The 22,557-nt window shown below is 35.3% G+C and overlaps 1 protein-coding gene across 2 annotated transcripts in view; it reads left to right on the top strand.

Moving 5' to 3' along the window:
• DOK6 (docking protein 6) overlaps positions 1-22,557 on the top strand; it is a 247,987-nt gene that overhangs the window by 86,272 nt on the left and 139,158 nt on the right. For both annotated transcript variants that reach the window (XM_035319801.1, XM_035319802.1), the window contains exon 2: positions 6,505-6,612. In XM_035319801.1, the coding sequence (XP_035175692.1) occupies positions 6,505-6,612 (108 nt within the window). The remainder of the gene's footprint in view (positions 1-6,504; positions 6,613-22,557) is intronic.

Genomic DNA, 22,557 nt, shown 5'->3' with positions numbered 1-22,557 from the left:
TATTTTTAAATGCCATCATGTTTGCAGTTTGGAAAATAATAATAATAAAAATATGCTATAAAAATATTTAGGATTTGAACTGTGACACCAAAATGATCTAAGGCCTAATTGTCTTCTATAACCTTGTAGAATGTCATACTACAAGGTTTCTAAACTACAGGCTTATCTTTGCTTCCTAATTAGGATGATAAAATGAAGCTCAAGAGCAAGAGCAAAGATATAATACACAATGAATCTTTCCGTATTTGACAGCCTTCAACAACACATCTTCAGACAGTATTTACTTATTACAGGCATTACTAGTGATCATTTTAGTATATATCTGTGATTTTTGAATCCTGGCTTTAAAGTTTGAAGGAGTGGAAAGTTAAAATCTATGGAAAAAAAAAAAAAAAAAAAAAAAAAAAATGTTCCCAAAGGTTTTTGTATCTTCTGCTAAAGAACAAACAGCCCCATATCCCAGAGCTACTGACAGAAGCAAGTAACCTCACACATTTGATCAGGGCTGTAGGTTATTTTTGCCTTGCTTTCTGCTAGAGCAGAGATTGGTGGGTGTCAGATGGCTGTGGGGAAACTCTGCTTACCTGTGCGGAAATGGGCAACTTCTTAGCATGGGGTTAATGGGCAGTACCCTTGATTCCTACAGCTCTGTGCCCATTAGGAAGCTCAATGCTGTGCCTAGATATTTCTCCTTGTTAGCTTTGTCATCCAGATTGAATTTGCCATTCCTAAGGTACCTGCTCAGTGCTGTGGTAACTGTAATTCGGAAAAGTAGGCAGTAAAATCCATGCTGGTCAAGACAGGAGAAACAGTGTTTCTGGGGCACCTTCATTTCAAATGTGCCCAGAAACCAAAGGGCAGGAGGAATGGCATATGTTGTTACAACAGTATTTGCTTCTATCTTGTTATAATTTAGACATTATTCAGCAATAGTTCAAATCTTATAACTTGTTCTTTAGCTGAGACATGAGTGATTTTTGTCTTCTCATTTTCCTCTTGGGCCTTTTCACAGACAATAACTTCTTCAGTACCTTTTAAATTTTATTTAAATGTGCAACGTTAGTTCTGCTGAAGCAGTGAAATGTCACCTCTCATGTCTTCTCCTTTTGCCAAAGTATACACAGGAGAATCAAAAGAACAACAACAAACAACAAGTTATGGTGTTAAAACAATGGTTAAATATGACTTTACTGTGGTAACTATTTTTATTTTTATTAAAATGAATGCTACATTTTTTAATTTGAGTGCCAAGGTGCTTTTTTTTGTTGGTGGTGGTGGTCTTTGTTTTTTAATCTCATGACATATTGTATTTCTCTTACATACCCCATAAAAACTTTATCCACTTTTAATGGAGAAAACCAACAAAGTCAATTTAAACTTCTAATGTTTTAGGGATTTTACTGCAGATGTGTCATCTAATAAGAGACCTCTGCACAGGGAAAGTAGGGAGGAAAAATCAGCCAGCCTTTTCTGTAAATAATAAGATGTAAACACAAGACTGAATATTAGTATGCAGGCGTCTTCCTGGGAGAACCATTGGGGAGAACCATGGAGCAAAGAGCTCCATGAATGATACTTTGGAGCCTGTCCTGGTCAGTGATGGTTTCTATTGGTAGCTAGAAGCTGGATCTGTGCTGCTTCTGTCAAGAGACAAATGTTTCTGCAGCTGTCATGTTTCTACTAACAGAAAATCAGGTGGTTTTCCAATATAGTAGAGGAAATTATTGCCATTTGTACTGTTGGATAGAGGGATGGGGATGTACGTCTTTAAGAAATCTTAAGTGATCCGATAACAGATCTATACAACTGTTAGTTTTTTGTTTTTTTTTTTTTTGGGGGGGGGGGGGGCGGGGATGATTACTTAAATGTTAAATGAATGAAAAACAAAATTATTTATTTATGGAGTGTTAGGTGAAATTTCTGGAATAATATGTAGAGACTTGTCAATAAAAATCCCTTTTCTAAATATTAGTGATGACTGGCAAAGCTCAGCTGTGGATAACGACAGGCATTGCATCTTTGTAAATGAGTATTAAAAGTCTTTAGGAGTCTCTGGAAAATGGAAATTCATATGTAAGATTCCCACAGCAAGCTAATTCTTTTAAATTATTAAAGGGAAGGGAAAAAAAAATCCTTCTTTCTAAAAAACTAGTCAATTGATATCCTGTAATGTGTCATTAAATAGATTTATTATTAATATCCACAACAATAATAAAACAGAACTGTGTGGTACAAATGTGAAGAATAGCAATCTATTCACAGGCCAGACTTTTGCATATATTAGTCAATAATATTAAAAAATAAGAACATCACTAGAAGAGTAAGGTGAATTAAGAAGAAGAAAAGGTAAGGAGAGATTAAGCAAAGATTTTCATCGTAAATTGATCTATAGCAGTGTTTTAAGTAAAATATAAAAAGGGGATATCTAAAGATTAAATGAAGTAGCAATGGAAGTTGAATTTTTGACTAGAAAGATTTCAGGAACCATTCTGGGGAGATAAGGTTATTTTGTTCCAGGTCTGGATTCCTTTTTCTTTGCTGCAGGACAAGGCTATGCAGAGTCCATCTTCAGCAAGAGAGGTTGCTTGCCCCTGAAAGCCTCTGCATCATCGTGAAAATTGTCCTTATATGCTGTGGCAAGTGGCAGCTGAACCAGCTCTCACCTGTGTGAGAGCTGTGTGCTCACAAGTCTGTCAAGCTCACAAGAGCTGTCAGCTCACAAGTGTGCTGAATTACTGCCATTGCTTACTTATGTGGGTACAGATAGTGGGGTCGAGAGGAGTGTTTTCTCTGCTTTGCCCAGTGGGCATCTTGCAAAACAGAGAGGAAATAATATTTCTGTTTGAAGAGACTCTGCTGTGACATGGACTCAGCAGGTAGTTTCATTAGAGTCCAGTAATGATACTTTAATAAAAAGGAAACCCCAATACAGCACATCTGCAATGCTACCTTCCTGAATTTCTCTGGGAAAAAAAAAAAAAAAAAATGTCATTAAATTATTGTTTGCCCTTCATAGAAAATTACTAAATTACTTCTGTTGAGATGGGTGCTTATCCAAGAATGCTGTAAAAATGATTGAATGATCAAATATTTGCCATTTCTTCAACTATGCATGTCTGAGAAACAGACACTTAAATCTCACAGGAAGTACTAAATATTATAGAGACAAAACCTGCAAGTGGATATCATTCCCTCTATTGTTAAAGGGTTGATGTTGAATTCCTTCACAATGACTACCCCAATTATCTGAGGACTTCAGAATTCTTTCAGAAGTTTTGATTACAGCCAATGGCATCTTAAACTAGGCCAGGGATAAAAGAGTATCTCATAGTTTGTGAATAATTGAGTAGGTTTCTGTATAACAATGAGGTGCCTTATGAAAGGCAAATGTTTGTTTGCTGTGTGCTTGCATCTGCACCTATTTATTCATATTTATAGGTAAATTCATATGCTAATGCATTTTCAAGCACTATGGTACAAACTGTCTGTTGTGATCAGATAAAATGCTGCTGAAATCCACTGGAACTGTCTGTTTTTTTTTTTTTTACCAGTTTTAAAAATGATCGTAGGTTAAAAAAAAAAAAAATCAAATGCAAGGATGTTTCTTGGTGTACATGCACACCAAATCAGGAGTGCTGAGTGAGCCATTGCTTTCTTCAGATCTTTCCTCTCCTTAGAGGTCTGGAAAAAACTGCTGTCAATAAACCAAAGCAATAGTAGTCCAAAGGTAAACCTTGAGTTCCTTCCTCTTGCAGTTCAAAGTGTTCTGCTTCAAAAGCAAAAGCCATTTATTCCCACAGCCCATATATATGCCAAAGCCTTTGTGTTCAACACAGCTCTGGGATTAGGCCTAATGAGGACCATCCCTTAAGAAAACTGGCATTTGGCCATCATCAATGGAAACTGTGAAGACACATAAAGGGGGGGGGGGGGGGGGCTCAAAGCCTCCCTCTTGAATTCTGTCAGTTCAGCTGGCAGACCCTCAGAACCCCTTCCACACTCACCCAGGTTGATATCCAGTGAAAAAAAGACTGAAATTGCCGATAAGGAGACCCTGCTCATTTGTCACTGAATGAATTGCTTTGGAGTATGCATTAGATGACCTTTTATCTGGAAGATACTCTCATCCTCCTGGGAAGAAATTTGACTCTGTCACTTAGCTTGTCTAGTTTTCTGTTTATTAGGCATGCTTCTGAGGTACTGGATCTAACTGATATATTAAATTAAAATATAACTGTGGTGTAGATACAAAACCAAATAATATATTTAAAAAATAAAAAATAAAACAACTCAGTCAATTGACGCAAAATTTCTGTTACCTTTATCACCATGTGTCCAAAATTCAGGTCATCTGTAAAATGAGGATTCTGTGGCTGTTCTAAAACCTGCTGTCACTGATGATGAGGCCTGTGGCTTGATCTGTTTTTCTAAAGAGATGTCTGTGAGGGCAGCAAACTATTAAGGGAAGATAATGGAAATCAATAGAAGATTTGAAATGAAGGCAATGGTTTTTACCTTGATGAAGAATTTCTTAGGAAAATACTATCCTCAGAGGAGGAGAGATGAACTGAAAATAGCCAAAAAAGGAACAGTTCCCAGAAGAGCTGGGATTATTATTAAAAGAAACACTTACATTAAATGAATAAATATTTCCTCTTAGGACAGTTGGCACTATTGCTTCTAGTGAGTCAAAGGGAATCCCTTCAAAAAGGAATGAATCTTCTGCATCTCCTGCAAATATAGAGATTTTCACACCACAACACCGTGAAGAGTTAATATGGGTTAATAAGGAGATAACTGTGGGAGCGGTGCTACAGTTTTGGTGAAATAATTTGCAGTGTTGCCAAGAAGTTATTTGAAGAAAGTGTTTCCTAATAAAAATGGTTTATAATGTCCTACAGTGCAATGCCATTTTTTCAGGAGATAATGATATCGTCTTTTCTTTCCCCAGGTTAGGTGAAGTATTTCATGAGGTAGAAAGTACAGCTGTACAGTTGCCTGTTTACAACCTTAGAAGAAAAACAAACAAACAAACAAACAAAAAAAAAAAAAGAAGAAAAAAAAAAAAAAAAAAAACACTGAAACTTGTATACTTTTTAAGTATAATTCAGAGGTTTTCATTAAAAGTTATTTTGTCCTCTAAAAATCTTCATATTTAAATGTATTGTTCTTTTAGTCCAATTAGTAAGTTTTTAAAAGAAAACTCTTGGTTTGCCTGATAACATTCATTTGAAATAATGACAACAGGATAGTGACAGTATTCTTATATCAGAATGTGGTTAATTAAGCTTAATTATTCTAGTGGCACTGTATTTGCTACTTTTACTCAGTTTAGAGATATAACACTATAAGAGAAAAACTCAGTTTAGATATCCCTGCCCCTATTTCGTTGATTTTTTTTTTTCCTTTTTTCTCTAATGTTAGATTTGCTTGATCTGATCCAAACTAAATAGTAATGCAGTTCTTTTTTGTGTGTCATTAAATTCTGTATAATTTCTGAAGAAATAAGACTCTTCTGTATATATGGGTGGGAGAACCATTAGCTAATATGTTTTTTTTTGTGTGTTATTCTAAATGTACTAGTAAAATAATAACATAAAATTCCGTATGATATTTTTCACAGAGCTGTGCAATTACTGAAAAGGAAAATAAAGTAAACTACTCCCAAAGATCTTAAAAACAGATTAATATATAATCCTTTACTTGTGCAAATAGACTAGAAGATTAGCATTAATCAGCTTCTCTTTGAACTGCAAATGTTTTCTTATTTGATTGATTTTAAACTTCTGGTTATGGCAATATCATCAGACCTTTGGTAAATAGTCTTAAACATGCATTCTAAGCAAAATCTGGTTTTAATTGAAATGTTTTGTTTTGTGCTTCTTGGATGATTTCCTTTTTTACTACATTCCTAAAATGTAATAATTTGCATAGTTTTTCCTTAGAAAGTTTGTCATTGAATTAAGTGAGAGAAATAGATGCCCAGCAATGGTCACACTGATACTTATTTTTACCTTGAATTTCTTTTTCTGTGTGTGCAGGACTATAGTGTCTGCTGATTACTGTGTTATGTTAAAAGCTGCAATAAATGTTTCTCAATGGAATTGATACTCTTGTAGAAATAGAATATAAATGTGAAAGCTAGAAATGTATAGAGTGAATCTGAAAGCACTTTCCCTAATGACAGACTTATATATATATATATATATATATATTTTATGTTCAAAGTTCATGAATTTACTTGCATCTCAGCAATTGTCAAATTTGGCATGTATGAGAAACTGAAGCAACAAAGTCTATAAGAGACTGACAATCAATATCTATAAATTGAGGAACTGGAATCACTAGTATAGAAAGAATTGATATTTCAGACTTTTCTGGCCATTTAAAATAAAATATGGTGGCTTTAAAATTTCATGCTAAGGGTATTACGTAACTGCATGCATTTGTGATAATTTCTACCTCTAAAGAAAAGCTAATATAATCCATTGATTTTGTTTCCAGATTTTCAGACGATGTTGGCTGGTTTTCAAGAAGGCTTCCAGTAAAGGGCCCAGGAGGCTAGAAAAGTTTCCAGATGAGAAGGCAGCATATTTCAGGAACTTCCACAAGGTAAATCATGCCTTTATAGTGAACTGGCTGTGTACCACTCTTCCATGGGATGTGTGTATTCTTGATATGTCTAGTTTGCAACTAATACACTGGGAATCAGGTTGAAAACCAAACCCTGACACTAAAAACAGAGTAAACTTTCTCTATATCTCAGCAATGCAGAGATATAAAGCAAATATTACAGTTATTTTTTCTTGATGAGCACAAAAGCCCCAATGTCTGTGAAGTGACAAATTCATAGTTCTTTTTCATTAAATATTAGTATTTTGTAAATGTGTAAAATTGGCTGCTTAATCAAATTTTAGCCATTATTTATTAAGTATTGACTGAGTTCTGAAGGTGATGAAAGCCTCAGCTGTAATGGCAATACTCATTGAATAAATATATATTTATTTTTTTTCCCCAGAACTCTTCAAAACTCACTAGCTTTGTGAACAGCTTGTGAACAGGATTGTTAAGGGTAAAAGTATAGGATTTAATAAATGAGCTTCTCTGTGCTTTTTTTGTCATGTCTGTTTTGGAAAACAGGATCTCTGAATCTCATCCTCAGGCTTGATGTCTTTTTTAAATATTATTATTATTATTTCATAATAACTATTTGAGACCTTTCTCCTCAATTGCCTCCATTCTGCTAAATGGAGAAGTGATGAAGGAGATGTGCTTGAGTTATGAATACTAATTTTTACTGTTTGAGTGTTACTATTGAGGGAACAGTGCAGGTCATTATGAGAGCAAATATAAATATCCCAATTCTCTCTCTCTCTCTCTCTTTTTTTTTTTTCTTTTTTTTTTTTTTTGTTTCTAGAGCTTCTCATTGTTTTGTTATATTTTTAAAATAGTTCAAAAATATTTATTATTATCCAGTGTGAAATGTTAGCCCATGTTTTGAAATTCTGTTTATTTTTTTACAAAATATATTGGAAGCAGGGTATCTGGCATGCAGAGCTGAAGAAGGGTAACTCTGAAGTCTAAGAAACAATGAAAAAAAATATTTTATATTGAAGAAATTAAAGACTCTTTCTGTAGTTGTTGTTTTTGTTAAGAAAGATTAATATATACGTTGCAAACCTGGCTCCTTATGAAGAGAAGACATGCTTGAAAGGGTGAAAAACTCATCATGCCCTAACGTGAATATTAGAATTATTTACATCAACACATAAATCTTTATTGCCCTCTAATCTCTTTGTGTAACTAGTAGAAGAAAGAGGTGTTACAGAAGTGACCCAAAACTTACTGGGGTTCTCTAGCAAATTGTGTCTTTCAGATCACTCTAGGTTACTTTGGGAGAGGGTCTGTGAATAGCATATAGCCTTATGAAGTTGAATCGTGCGTGTTTTCTGTCTTTCTCATGCAAAGCGTTACAGGAGGAAATTTTACATTTCAAGTGGAAACAAGGAAAAAAATGATATATTGTATTTATCTGCATTCAAATCAGTATCCAGGAACACACTCCCTAGTAAGTAAATCATCAATGTCATAAGCATCTCCACTTTTCCACAGATGTTTGAACTTTAAATGCAGCTTAAGTCAAATTTGTGATTTAAACACAAAGGTACTTCACCTAGATGGCTACATGTGTCCTACACTCATGTGATAGACCTGTGTACTGACTGGGCAATGCAAATTGCAGAAGGCACTGTCAAAAAAAAATAAAATAAATTTAAAAAATGGCCTAGTAGTACAAATCTAAGATCTAAAATCTTATGTTTTACGTATCCTAAATAAATATTTGTTAATGCGGAGATACGCTGACCTCTATAGAAAATGGACTGATTTTTGTTGTTCTTTTTTTGTTTACTTGTTTTCTTGCATCCAAACATTATCTGTATTTATTTGTTATTTTGTAAATTCTCTAATGCTATTATGCATTGCTTTGTTTTCCCTAGTGATTTTTCAGTTGTTGTAAATACCAGTAATGGCATTAGTCCTTAAAGACAAGTGCCTCCTGAACAGTGACTTAGGTTAAACGTGATCTCATCTGTTCATTCCAGTTTCTGGCATCTAATTATAACTTATCATTACTGTAAATTTAAATCATTACACTCTTGCTCAGGTAAGTAGGCCTAGCTGTATTGTTTTCCCTTGAACATTCATTGTAGAGGTTGTGTAAAACAGCTGTGTTTACTTCCATTATTCCAAAGAAGACATAAAGTGGCAATAGTTCCATATCCATCCAAGGGTGGTAATGTTCTTGGGAGCTGTTCTTACATGCTTGGAAGCATGTTGATCAGAGAGTACCTGTTAAGGTACTGTTAAGGGTTAAGCCTGTTAGGGTTAACCCTTCAGAGAGGGTTGCAGGAGGCTTAAAGGAAGTCAGCATGGCTAAGTAACATTGTGAAAAAGTTATTAGAGATAACATCATGGTTTCAGTTAGGACAGAGTTATTTTTCCTCCTAGTAGCTGGTAGGGTGCTATGTTTTGGATTAGGATGAGAAGAGTGCTGATAACATGCTGATGCTTTAATTGTTGCAGAGCAATGCTTACACTAAGCCAAGGACTTTTCAGCTTCTCGCTCTGTCCTGCCAGCGGGCAGGCTGGGGGTGCAGCAGGAGCTGGGAGGGGACAGACCCAGGACAGCTGACCCAAACTGGCCAAAGGGGTATTCCATACCATCTGACATCATGCTAAACAATATATAGGGGTGGCTAGCCGGGGTGGGGGGCCAGCTGCTCGGGGTTGGGCTGGGCATCAGCCAGCAGGTGGTGAGCAATTGCATTGTGCATCACTTATTTCGTACACACTATTATTATCATTATTATGATTATTTCCTATCTTAATAAACTGTGTTTATCTCAACCCACAGGCTTCACTTTCCCATTTCTCTCCCCCATCCCTGAGAGGGAGGGGGGAGGGTGAGCGAACGGCTGTGTGGTGTTTAGCTGCCAGCCGGGTTAAACCACAACAGATAAGAAAACAAACTTAAAAATCTGAAGTGTGTCCAAACAGGCTAGAAAGCATAATAAAGTTGGCCAATTAATTGTTAGAACAGAATTAGAAAGATCAAAGTAGGTTTAGAAAGAACAAAGTAGAGCTTGAAGAACAAATAGTAACAAGAGTCAAAACTGGTTATAAGTACAGGTTCCGGTACATCAGGAACAATAGGTTTGCCAAAAAATAAAAAATAAAAAAAAATTGCACATCCAGATGATAAACTTGATCATAGGCACTCAACCCCAGTTAGGTAGAGTATGGTCACTAACAAAATATGGTGAACAAATTCATTCAAGTGACCAAAGGAAACCTAAGAACAATGTAGCTGAATTACTAACGGTAGTCCATTATGGGAATTGATGTGGACTCTTCCATTTCTTGTAAAATCTCCAATTAATGAACATATTTTCTCACTAATGAGGTAATGTTCACATAAAATGAGGGTTCTAGGAGTTGGGTCTGTCTCTGAAAATATATTGCTATCTTGAAGCACAGGCAAGAAAAGCCTGAAGTATAAGAGGTCAGGCTTACACTTCAGGGCTTACTGATTTATTTCCCCCAGTATGAGAGATCTTTCTGTTAACCCTTCCAGTTCTGAAGAGAACAGAAATGGAAATACTGTCTTCATGAGGAGGCACAGGGCAAGAGGCAATGGGTAGAGCTTGCTTCAGGGGAAATTCTCAAGATATAAGGTGAAAAAAGAAATTCACCATAGGAACAATTAAACATCAGAGCAGGCTGGGCAGAGAAGTCAGTAGCTATGTGCTGGAAAACTTGAAGAACTAGCTTTGTAGGGTCCTGTGTAACCTTATCTAAGGCCCTGCTTTCAAGGTTGGACCAGATGTTAGCCAAGGGTCCCTTCCAACTAAGACTTCTCTGTGAACTGTGAAGTGTGTGTCATTAAAGTGTCTACAAGATCTTGATATATCCCTGTGCTGCTTGCATTGTGTCAAACTGGTCCTGTTCTCTTCTGAGTATATTTCAGTTATTTCTAGTGATGGAAAAAATATACTTAATCTTCCTAGTGTCTTTTAAAACAGTCTAAAGAGACCTTTTCTTTGAACTGCTCTAGTGTTATTGATTTACAGTTGAGGACATGATGGTGTGTGTGTCAGTTATGTATAGTCTGCTTTTCCTATGAAAATCTAGCCATGTTTGGCTAGATTTAAAGACTTTGCAAACTTGTATTGTGTGCATGTTTGTTAGAAACACTTCTGACTTTGACACCTAAAATGTCTTATGTCATCTGTAAAGCTTCGTGTGTGATGGAAATTCAGATAATTTTCTCTTGAGTAATGAAATATGTTCCGCCCAGTTATTTCAGGGCTAACACCTGACATTCACTCTAATAACTACTTGTCATTTCTGAAGACTTTTGTAGGGTCAGGTATTTGAGATGAGATCACAGAGACATTCTCTGTATGTATCTCTTACATCTAGATAACATTGAAAAGGAAATTGTTGAATTAAAACTTAGAGAAAAAATAGACCAAATGTCAGAGTGGTTAAAAAAAAAAAAAAAAAAAAAAAAAAAAAGTAAAAGAATAAAGCACTGGCACTCTATGAGACACCTTATTGATTATATATCTGGGAAAATCAAAGAATGGCTGAGGTTGGAAGGGACCTCTGAAGACCACCTAGTCCAAGCACCCTATCAAGCAGGATCACCTAGAGCATTGCACAGGATGGCATCCAGGTGGGTTTTGAATATCTCCAGACAAGGAGACTTCGCAGCCTGTTTGGGCAGCCTGTTCCAGCACTTTGTCACCCTCAGAGTAAAGAAATGTCCTCTCATATTCAGGAGAACTTCCTGCATTTCAGTTTGTGCCCATTCCCTCTCATCCTCTTACTGGGCTCCAACACCTAAAACATCAAAAGTGTCCAGCAGATAGAAAGCTGGTTGATCTAGGAGAAGCTGAGATGAGAAGTGTTGAAGGAAAAAATGGAACCAAAAGATGTTGAGGAGTGTGTGTGCTTTTAAGGGTAAACTGAAATCCCTTCCAGCTGATTTTACACAAAACCAAAGAGACTGATACAGAAGTAAAAATCAGACAATGGAAGGGAGGGTGACAAGAAGGCAAACAGTTTGAACATAGTTTGTCTCTTCAGATCAGTCATTTCTGGGGTAAAGAGTATCAGTGCAGCAGGATGGATGCACTTTAAGTGGGGTCATTCAGATTTTTTGCACGAAAGCAAATTTCTCTCTAATAACACTGCCTCATTTGTTTCAGTAATTAGGATGGGTGTATTTCTCAGACATTTGCCAGGAGCAGCAAGTGCTGAAATAAGAAGAGCCTGTGTTTGGGAGTGTTTTAGTGCCACATACCCAGATGAATCTGGTGGAGAGGTACTTCTGAGAAGTGAGATGGGAAGTGAGGTCTCTGAATGAGGTCTCCACCGCTCCTTGTGGAGAGATCTAAAAATAAGTGATTGAGATAGGCTTTAAAACAACTGGGTGCTGCTATGGGAAATCACACTTACTAAGCACTCCTTTTATTATAAGTGTTGTTGAGAAGTTGAATCCTGGGTATCTGAAATTCAAATTGAAAGTTTAAAGGATACTTTTGACTTTTTTGACTTTCATTTGTTTTCACCATACAGTTGCTCTGTTCCTTCCTTGTCAATATAATCTTCACCTCTCAGAAGTGAGGAAGGTGTGAAAGTAATTAATATTTGTGAAACCATCAGTGTAAAACATATTTGTGTGCTGACCATTGTGGAAAAATGTTGAGGGAAGCCAGGGTGTTACCACTGTAGAAAAAAATGTATGAAATCATGAGAATAAAAAATATTTTTTAAACTATCTTGATGAGGGTAAGAAGATGGAGCTAGGCTTTTTTCATCAGTGTCCAGTGACAGAACAAAGGGCCTTGGACACAAACTGAAGAGCAGGTGGCTTCTGAACATCAGAAAGTACTTTTTCACTGTGATGCTAACAAAGAACTGGCACAGGTAGCCCAGATAGATTGTAGTGTTGCCATCCTTGAAGAGAGATAAAGGCTGTCTGGATATGATCCTGGACAACAGGTTCTAGGTGGGCCTGCTCAAGACAGTGGGTTTGGACCAGACAACCTCCAGAGGTCCCTTCCAAATTCAAACATTTTGTGATTTTGTGATTTTTTCTGAGGTGAAAAATAGGAAAAATCAAATGGGATCTTATAATCAACACAATGAGTATCATAATATATATAGAAGAAGGACTACCAGTAAACATGTAGGTATATTTGTGTTAACACACAGCTTCAGAATCAGACATGGTGGGAGTCACTGCCATACAAGCTACAAGAAGACAACACAGTAGACTAGACCTATAGAACTAGTATTCAATATATTTCATATATATTCATATATTTTGATGTAGAAATGGGAAGAGGCATGCTTCCTTGTGTACTAAAAGGAAGTAGACATAGAAACATCATGTTATGGTGTACCAGGGAGGGCAGACAAGTTTGTCACTGTAATTTACTTTCTTTTAATAAAACAGGTGAAATATAATAAGTCTTACGAGTACTAAGTTTCATTTAAGGTTTGGATTTTATAGTGAGGGAAGATTTACAGTGTAATAAAGAACAATATTGTGAAAATTGGCACAAAACTACCTAATTTCTACTTCTTCACAGAAGGAAATTTGAAATTCAAATCACTGGCTGATGAAGGTTATTAAAAATTCATTAGAGCTGAAAATATAGCTGTGTTCAATTGTCATAATAGACACTCAAAATTAATTTATCCCCAGTGACAACTAAGGTAAATTCAATTGATGAGCTAACAAATTTCAGTTAATTTTTAATTTTTAATTTTAAAAGTGAATGAAGTGAAAACATTTCAAAAAGTTTGTCAAAAAATTGGAATTATCTCATTAAAAAAATTCTAAAGGAATGGCTGCATTCCTATTCAGCATCTTTCCAATTCCTCTTTCTCTTATTACTGCATTTTTTTCTTTTCCCCTCTCAGGTTCTCTCTATCTTATTTATTTTATTTATTTATTTTTCCCTCTCTTTCATTTTTCTCTTAGAGACTTATGGACCACTTTGATTATGTGTGTATGCACACCTGTACACACTGAATTTAGGTTAATTTAAACTTTTTTTCTTTCCCTATATGTTAATTTTTCATCTAGTTGATGATTTTTTCTACTGAGCATGAAGAATGTCACAGTTAATCTGGTGCTATTAAATATTTTCTTCAGAATATCTGAATAGCCTAATATGAATATAAGCATTTGTGCTTAAGAACAGCATCAAAATTTCAAGTTTTTGCATTGTTGAGATGGAACGGGGTTGTTTTTAAAGACACTGAGGCATATATCACCCTTTAAAAATCACTGTTTTTTGTTTGTTTGTTTGTTTGTTTTTAATTTTCTAGATTATTATTATTATTTTATTGTATTAATCAATGAAACAAAAAAACTTAGGATAGTGACTATCTCTTCTGTGCATTCACAAGAATGGTACCACTTGCAGATCCCGCAGCAGAGTCCTGTGTTTTTGTGGGGCTTGCTCTCCTTTGGGTCAAAGTGAGCAGGGGCAGAAATGAGGGGGTTCTGATGACATCCCTTCTCCTTTCCTGTCTAATGTCCTTTCTTCTTTCCTCAAAATAGCTCTTTATATCCCAGCTGATGCCCATTATCTGAAGGGTGCCTAAAAACTGCAGTGTAAGATATCTCTCAATCATGTCTTGTTTTCATCTGTGAGTAGTACAGTAGAAGTAAGCCAGCCTTCCTTATCTAGTTTTGACCCAAGGTTTCTCCATGGTTTCAAGATATGGCTATAAGGAGCTACAGATGAATTTTAGGGTTTTCACAGTGTAAAGTATGAAGAGGAGTTAAACATAAGGCTCAGCCACTGGCATTGTATACGTCCTGGATACAGCCAAAATAATTTATGTGCATTGAAAGCTGCTTATATCCTCTACATTCCTGATTCAGTTTGTCAGGAGATAAACTGCAGTGATACAATTCATAGCTAGTGTTATATCTTGCAGTTTTGCAATAAGAATTATGTACCTATCACTGCATTCAATGAAGTCAAATTTTGTAAGCGAGTTTTTGCTTGTAATTTGTTTTGAAATATATCCCATGTTAATAAACACTTACTTTTAATTGAGCATATCTAACTAGATAAGTGGCAATTATCTAATAATTGGTCAGCCAATTTAAGTACAGCAAAAAGAAGATTTAAATGAATTTTTAGAAAAGTAGATTTCTCCTTTCCTCTTTACTCAAATAGCAATAATGTGTTCCTTTTAATTAATGAATATGATTGGGCTGAAACTAGTGAAGGTCTGGGCATAATTATATAATTTGAGAATGTTACAAGTGAAAACTTTGAGAAATGGAAACAAATTCTAACTGTCCACTATGTTTTAATAGCCTCAAAAGGTTATTAAAACTCATATAATGATCTAATTCATTTACACATTCACTGTGAAGTATTGTCTTATTACACTACTTGGATAATTAAAGTACAATAATGAAATGCCCTATTTTGTTCCTTAGGCATAAGAACAGTGCTGCTCTTTGCATACCTAGTAACTATAGCAGGAAGTTTGATGTTAAAAGTCTCTCTTGCTTATTGTAGATGAAATTTGGGAAGATAATTGGGCAACCTGTTTTATTTCAGTTGTGAATCATCTCTGCTCTCTGCCATCTCTCTAGCATGGTGTTATATTTCAAGTGTGAATCTGGGTTCCAAATTGCAGTCTTTTAGTATTAAAGCATTAGTTATTTTAAACTTTGGAAAACACATTTCAAAGATTCTTTAGGATAATAGGGAAATGAGATTGGGGAGAACTGTTTTTTTGTTGAAGACGTTGTTGTGGTTTTTTTTTGTTGCTGTTGTTTGTTTGTTTGTTTGTTTTTTTAACTTTTATTACAAATGATTGCCTGTAAAAATACTCTTTAAAATGTGAAGGCATTTATTTTTCAGTATGTGTTTAAAAGTCCTTATTAAGGTAAGAGGTGCACATTCACAGGAACTGATCAGATTTTAATTATTGCTTTAAAACACCAGGCTAACAACACACCCCTGCCCCCCCCCCCCAAAAAAAAAAAAAAAAAAAAAAAAAACTGGTTGATTTTATACATTAGGGGGCAGTTCTTCAATTCTTGAACAGCAGCAAAGTTTGAGAGAAAGCAACTTGACCTGACAAAAAAATATTTTTTCACCTATTAAAAATAGTTAGCATGAATATATGTTTATTCTTCCCTGATAGGTTTGATTTATACAATGTGAAACATTGTAGAATTTGAAGTGGCATAACAAAAGCTAATCAAAATAGTTTGTGTTATATCCGTAATTTTTTTAGATTTCTTTGAGGCAAAGTAAAGAGTCTGTAACTGCTTATGTGGTAAGTGGCCAATTAGAATACAGCATGTCTGGGTCCCAAGATGGTAACCCTTATACAAATCACCGATAGTGACACTTAGCAATACTTAGCAATAGTGATGACTTAGAAAAAGGAGAGAGTTGAGGTAAAGATTAACAATTTTTCTTTCTTTTATATTTATTTAAGTTCTGAGATTTCTTTTAAATAGTTACTGTATTTGACAACATAAATTTGCATACATACATCCTCTAAAAATACTGAAAAAATATATATTTTTTCATTTTTTATAATCTTGATTTTTTCTCAAGGGCAAGAAGATATGATTCAGTATCCCTCCGCTATCAGACCTATACATATTCCATTAAACTTCACTTTCTTGCCCTGACATTACTTACCCTGACTTATTTTGAATATACGCATTCATTCTGTTTTCATTCTGTTTTCATTCATCTATCATTTTGTTTTTGTAATCCGCCTTTTAAGTTATCAGATAAAATTATTGCTGCTGTATAGGTGTAGTCTCCATTTAGTGCTTGCAATAATTAACCTAATTTACTTGGTAGCAGTTTCTTAAACCCTTACTCCTCTGAAATGGCAGCTGGAGACCTGCCCCTGAGGCAAAATGTGGAGGCTGATATGCCTTTCCTTGGCAAAATTCCTGGAGAGCATTGTTACCATAACAACTCATCTTCTTCCAGGGATAAATCTGCATGCAGAGATGGGAAAAACTGTTCTGTCTTTTCTGTGACTTTATATTGCTTTTGTATGATCTATGCCTTCACTTTTCTGACCTTTTAATTTCTCTTTTCCCTTCTCTTCCTCCTCTTGTCTTGTGTTTTAAGTTTTGCTGTTCTTTCATGCAATATATATATATATTATTTTATTTTTTCTGCCTCTTAGCACTTTTTTTCCCTCGAGTCCTGTTTTTCAATCTCTTGCACCATGTTCCTGTTCTTGATCATCATGTGCTGCTCTTGTGCAGAATGAACTATACTTAAGTCAGGAAAACGTGTTTCACCTTAAATGCTCTGAATGCTTTAATACCCCATGGATTTACCTAAACCCATAAGGGTCCCAAAAGCCTTGCAGATCTTTTAGCATCCCTTTCTTAGACTTGTAGGTTCATTCAGATGTGAATGGACCTCAGGAGGTCTCTAGTCCAACCTCCTGCTCACAGCAGGGCCAGCTCTAAGGTCAGATCTGGTTGCTCTGAGCTTTGTCCAGTTGGTTATAAAACCCTCCAGAAAGGGAGACTGCACAGCCTTTCCAAGCCACCTGTCCTTGTGGGGAAAACATAACTTTTTACATCCAGCCTGAACACCTCTAGTCTCAGTTTATGCTCACTGTCCCTATCCCTCCCACCATGCACAGCTGTGAAGGGCCTGGCTCCATCTCCTCAATAACCTCCATGCCAACACTGGGGGCTGTTGTTAGAAAGAAAACCCAGCTAACTGCAGATAAGATGACTGAAAACTGAGCTAAGGGAGATTTCTTTTTTCTCTGGGTTACTCGTTTTTGTATTCCGTTCATCTGCAGTGGGCTGGTGTCTGCTTTTCTCCTTTTGTAGAGTGACAGCAGCATTCGGTGTGACTGGCATATAGGTTGCTCCTATCCTCTTTTCTTGTTATAGTTATGGAAGTTAACATAGATATTGCTTTATATATTGCTCTCTTCTTATTTCTGGCTTAAGGTTGTTCTCAGCTGCCTGGGCATCACTTGCTAGAGCCCCTGCTCTTTGCCACTGTGTTGGCTTTTGCTCTGTTTTATTAATGCTTGCTTAGTGTTGCACAACAGATGGTAGTATGTGGGCCTTTATTTGAAAATAAAAGGGTGAACAGTTACATTTTGTAGCACATTCTTATGCTTCTATTTTTTCTAGTTAGAAATTAAATGACAGGAAGGTAGTGCACAATGCAATATAGAATCAGAATTATGTAAATTCAGACCTTTTCCTCTGCCCAAGCAATTTCCAGGACTCTGCACAACAGAAATAATATTAAATAGCTGGAATCTCAGAATCATTTCCCTCCCCATTTCATATGGGAGACACGTGTTTGGAAGAATTCAAGTAGGATATATCCCAGAATATCCCACTTGAGATTTTTTTTTTCTTCTCCTTCTTTTCTGATCCTCCTTTCTTATTTACTGTGGAATTATATATTTTATTTTTATTTTTATTTTTTTTGTAGTGAGATGGATGTAATATCCTATTTGGAAGTCATATTTCTATAATTGCAGAAGATCTATTTAAATGTATAAATTGAGCAGCAGCACCCTAGTATACATGTAGTCTTCACATGTTTATGTAACACAGAAGTGGATAGTGCAGGTCCTAGATAAGCCCATTATTATAATGTTCCCTGAACAGAACAGATTTTAGTATAATAAATAAATGTCCAGTGTAGGTCAGTGATAAAGTATGATGGCTTCAAGAGAAAGTGTAATGAATTGTTCCTAAAAGCCACCCTCTCTGAGAAGAACTAAATGCATTTCCAAAGAAAATGATCAGAAAAATGTGAAATTACATTGACAAGAAGAAATGAAACACAGTTAATCTGAGTCTTTATTTAAATTAAATGTATTTTGCAATTTAATAGCTTTTCACATCTAATAAGATAAGGAAGATGCAAAAAGAAAAAAAAATTCTCAGAGAGGGTGGCACCATGAAAAAGCATGCTTTAATTTAAATACAATGAAACAGTGTATTTAAATTACATTGACAGGAACTGTTTAGTCCTATTGTCATATCAAATATTTTGCTAAAATAATGGAAATGTGCTCTTATAATTATTTATTGTAATTTACTTAGATTACAACTGTACTTCCAAAAAGAAGAATATAGATTGCTACAGCATGGGCCACAGACTCCCAAACAGAAAAAAAAATAAAAATATTTTTTAAAAAAATGTTATTTTTTCCCTACTTGAAAATTAGCTCTTGACATGCTGAGTTGTTACAGCTGGAGCTCAAACTGAGTGAGAGAGTTATGAAATGTCACATAAAGACAGGTAAGGTCTGAAGCACCTTTAGAAGGACCAGAAGTTTTTTATCAGCAGTGTATTATCTGTTCTCGTTATCCAGTAATTGTAATTTGAGGTTTTTTTCTACTATTTAGAGATTTTCTTTTCTGTGTAACAGTTCTGAATACTTTCCTTGATCATCAACCCACACCTGTATATCTTCCTTGGATTTAGGCTATTGCTACTTGCTACTGTAGACTATCTTATGGTAGTTTTATTTCATAATAAAATTATTTACTAGGAATCCACAGCATGACTTTACTGAAATAAGGTGATAGTTGTTTCAGCTAAGGAGAAGTGAGGTTAGACTTCTGAAATCAGGATGGTGTTTTAGGTCTTTCCCAAGTTTGTTGGCACAGAAATTTATGTAATCTGGTAAAGGCCAGTCCTTTACTTTTTCATGTAGTTCAGTCCTCTGCTATCAGGCAATACTTGGAAATTCTGGCAGGGAATAGGAAATGGAAGCATTTATGCTAATAGTGTTAGTGTAAAATTTGGGATCTGCATGAAAGATGAATTATATTCCTGTGAACATCTTAGGGTACAAATGATTATCCTAGGACATAAGATAGCAAAAATCTTCAAGGAAACTAATATTTTAATTTTCTTATGGAAAAATTATTCTTCCTCTCACCCTCTCATCTTTTTTGAGTATAGGTGAGATACTGTATCAAAACAAAGCAAATATGAGTTTTGGGTCCATCTTCAGACAAGGATAAACAAAAATGATGATGATAAGTGGAAGTGCATCTTGAAGCAATCTTGAAATGACTATGAAGTGCCCTGGATATGTTAGCAATGGCAGCAGGAAAATAACTATAATTTTATTTTCATTCTTGCTCAATGCTTAATGTTCCTCTGTAAAGAAGTTTTGCATTTTGGTGAACAATCTGAGGTTCACCAAAAAAAATTGTGTACAGATCAAGTATTTCTCTTCCTGAGGCTATGCTGGTGATTACTTATGTTGATGTGGAAACTTTGTGGTAATCTAAATTCAGGACTATGGGAGGAAGCAAGCTACAGAAACCAAGACTAATGGGTTGCACTGAGATACTGTTACAAGCCGAGCCTGGCCTAATTTTGCAATATTGGAACTAGATGCTGCCTACACCTATCCCAGAATATCCTCTACCACATAGATCTTCAGTCTTAGGTCCTTTTTCACCAAACCTTAAATGAAAGTAAGGAGATGAATGTCTTTTCTATAGCTATGTCAGAAAGCCCCACTAAGAATGAGAATAAAAGCTTTTGTATATGAAGAAAAATGAACAAAAACAACAAGAAAAAGCTTGGCAAAAAAAGTTTGTTGCATATAAATTAACTATTACCTATATTCTTTTCTTCAACCACTGTTCATTGTCATAATAGAAACAAATAAAATGGTTTTAGAGATTGATACAGGATAAAATCAAGAAACCAAGTGGAAATAAAACCCAAGGAAATGTATGTGTGGGATGCTGAGTGATGGACATATGACACAGGAATTATTGATGAGGAGTAGGAGAACTGAGAAGAAGGACAGGTGCTAGGAGTCCCTTACATGTACAACACTGAGTTCCATATGGAGTCGTGCACTAAGTGATAGTGCCAATATCTAGTAGAGAAAAACTCTAAGTTAACTTACTAAAATTAGGAAAAACATGTAAGCTATATAGTCATAGCTTAATAGAAAAGGATCTATTTTGCTTAATAGAAGAAATCACAAAAGATAAGGGTAGGCAACAAATCCATTTGCAAGATTATTCACTGAAAGTGTAATAGGGATTTTATTTGTTAATGAAGTTTATTCTTGCTTTAGCTGTGGGTAGGGATGTTGTTGGCAGGGGAAGAAAATAAGAAAAATGATTTTCATCTTTTATTTATTTATTTATTTTTACTAATATATCATTTTTTTAGGTAAACTTTAATCCCACTATTGTTATATTTCCACCTCTATTGTGTGAAGTCTAGGCAAGGCTCTTCAGCACATGAAAATCTCTCCTTATTCTTTTCTTCTTTATGATACAGTTTTACCAATGCTCTACTAATGGTTTACTAATGGTTTACTAATGGTAGATAGTTCCAGAACAGTATATTTTTATTGTAAAGAACAGCAGTATTTTCAGTGAATTAGCTTTTTGATACAAATATAAATAGTTGCAATTTCCCTTTAATATATATTTTTTAATATATCAAAATTTTGAACTTCTAAAAATCACTGAGATAAAGCAGTGTAGTTGCCAAACCAAAGTTTGCTTTTCATTCATACAAAATAATACAAATTCTATCGTGTTTATTTTTTAATTGCAAACATTCAGTGGGTAGAAAAATGATTCATGCTTCATTGGCATTAAACCCAGAATTCAGAGTTTGATTAACTTCAGTTCTCTCTAGCTGTGGGAGGAAAGACTTTCACAACATTATTACTCTTGTGTCTGTCTTTCTGCTCTGATTGTGAAGGGAAGCATACAATATAACTTCAAAAGGCAAGTATGGAAGCAAAAATTCATACCTGCATTTGATATTAAAAGTTACATATTCAATAGAATTCATATTTATTAGCACAACCTCTCTCTTTGTTAATACCAACTCATATTTCTCTTAACTGTTGTGTTTCCAATAGATAAAACTAGAGCTGTTTCTGTAACTTGTGTAGTTTGAGTTACATTAGCCAACAAAGTGCGCTTCCCACAAAGAGGCTAGCAGTATCCAGGGCTGCATTACTCAAAGTATCACCAACAGGTCAAGGGGGGTGATATTTCCCCTCTACATTAGCAGCACTGATGAGGCCACACCTGGTGTACTGGGACCAGTTCTGGACTCCCCAAGAGATACATGGACATACTGGAGAGAGTCCAATGAAAGGCCACAAAGATGATGAAGGGACTGGAGTAATTCTGCTATGAGTAGAAACTGATACAGCTGGTACTGTTCAACCTGGAGAAGAGAAGGCTCAGGGAGATCTCATCAATGTTTATAAATACCTGAAGGGAAGGTGCAAGGAGGAGAGAGGCCACAGGAACAAACTGAAAAACAGTGGGTTCCCTCTGAGCATCAGGAAACACTTTTTTACTGTGAGGGTAACCAAGCACTGGGAAATGTGGAATTTCCCTTCTCGGAGATATTCATAAGCCATCAGGACATGGTCCTGGGCAACTGGCTCTAGGTATCCCTGCTTGAACAGTTGGACCAGATGACCTCCATAAGTCCCTTGCAACCTCAACTCTTCTGTCATTCTGTGATATTCATTGCTTTCTCAGGTATAGTAATGGGACTGTGTCCTAAAGCTCAATTACTCTTTCACTTTTCTTTTTTTTTTTTTTCTTTATTTGCCTAATCATTTTTTTAACCGATCTCTGTATAAATTCCTTTTATCCCAAGATTGTTATAATGAAAACAGTATTACTTCCAAGAAGATCTTCAGTTCTTATAAAACAAAGTGTTTCAAGGTGTAAGATATGATATATTAAAAAATAAATAAAATAATATATATGTATATATATTTTGGCTACTCATGTTAAACCGTTAAAACATTTGATGAGAAAAGCGATATCTCACAATATCTCATGATAGTTTGAAATAAGTTCAGTATTTTTGAAGGATGTACACAAGAGGAATGTGACCTGTGTGAAACTCTGAATGGCTCTTAAAAAAAAAAAAAAAAAAAAAAAAAAAAAAAAAAAAAAAA

This window comes from Oxyura jamaicensis, chromosome 2, assembly GCF_011077185.1.
Source record: "Oxyura jamaicensis isolate SHBP4307 breed ruddy duck chromosome 2, BPBGC_Ojam_1.0, whole genome shotgun sequence".
NCBI lineage: Eukaryota > Metazoa > Chordata > Aves > Anseriformes > Anatidae > Oxyura > Oxyura jamaicensis.
This window is presented reverse-complemented; position numbering and strand designations above follow the sequence as displayed.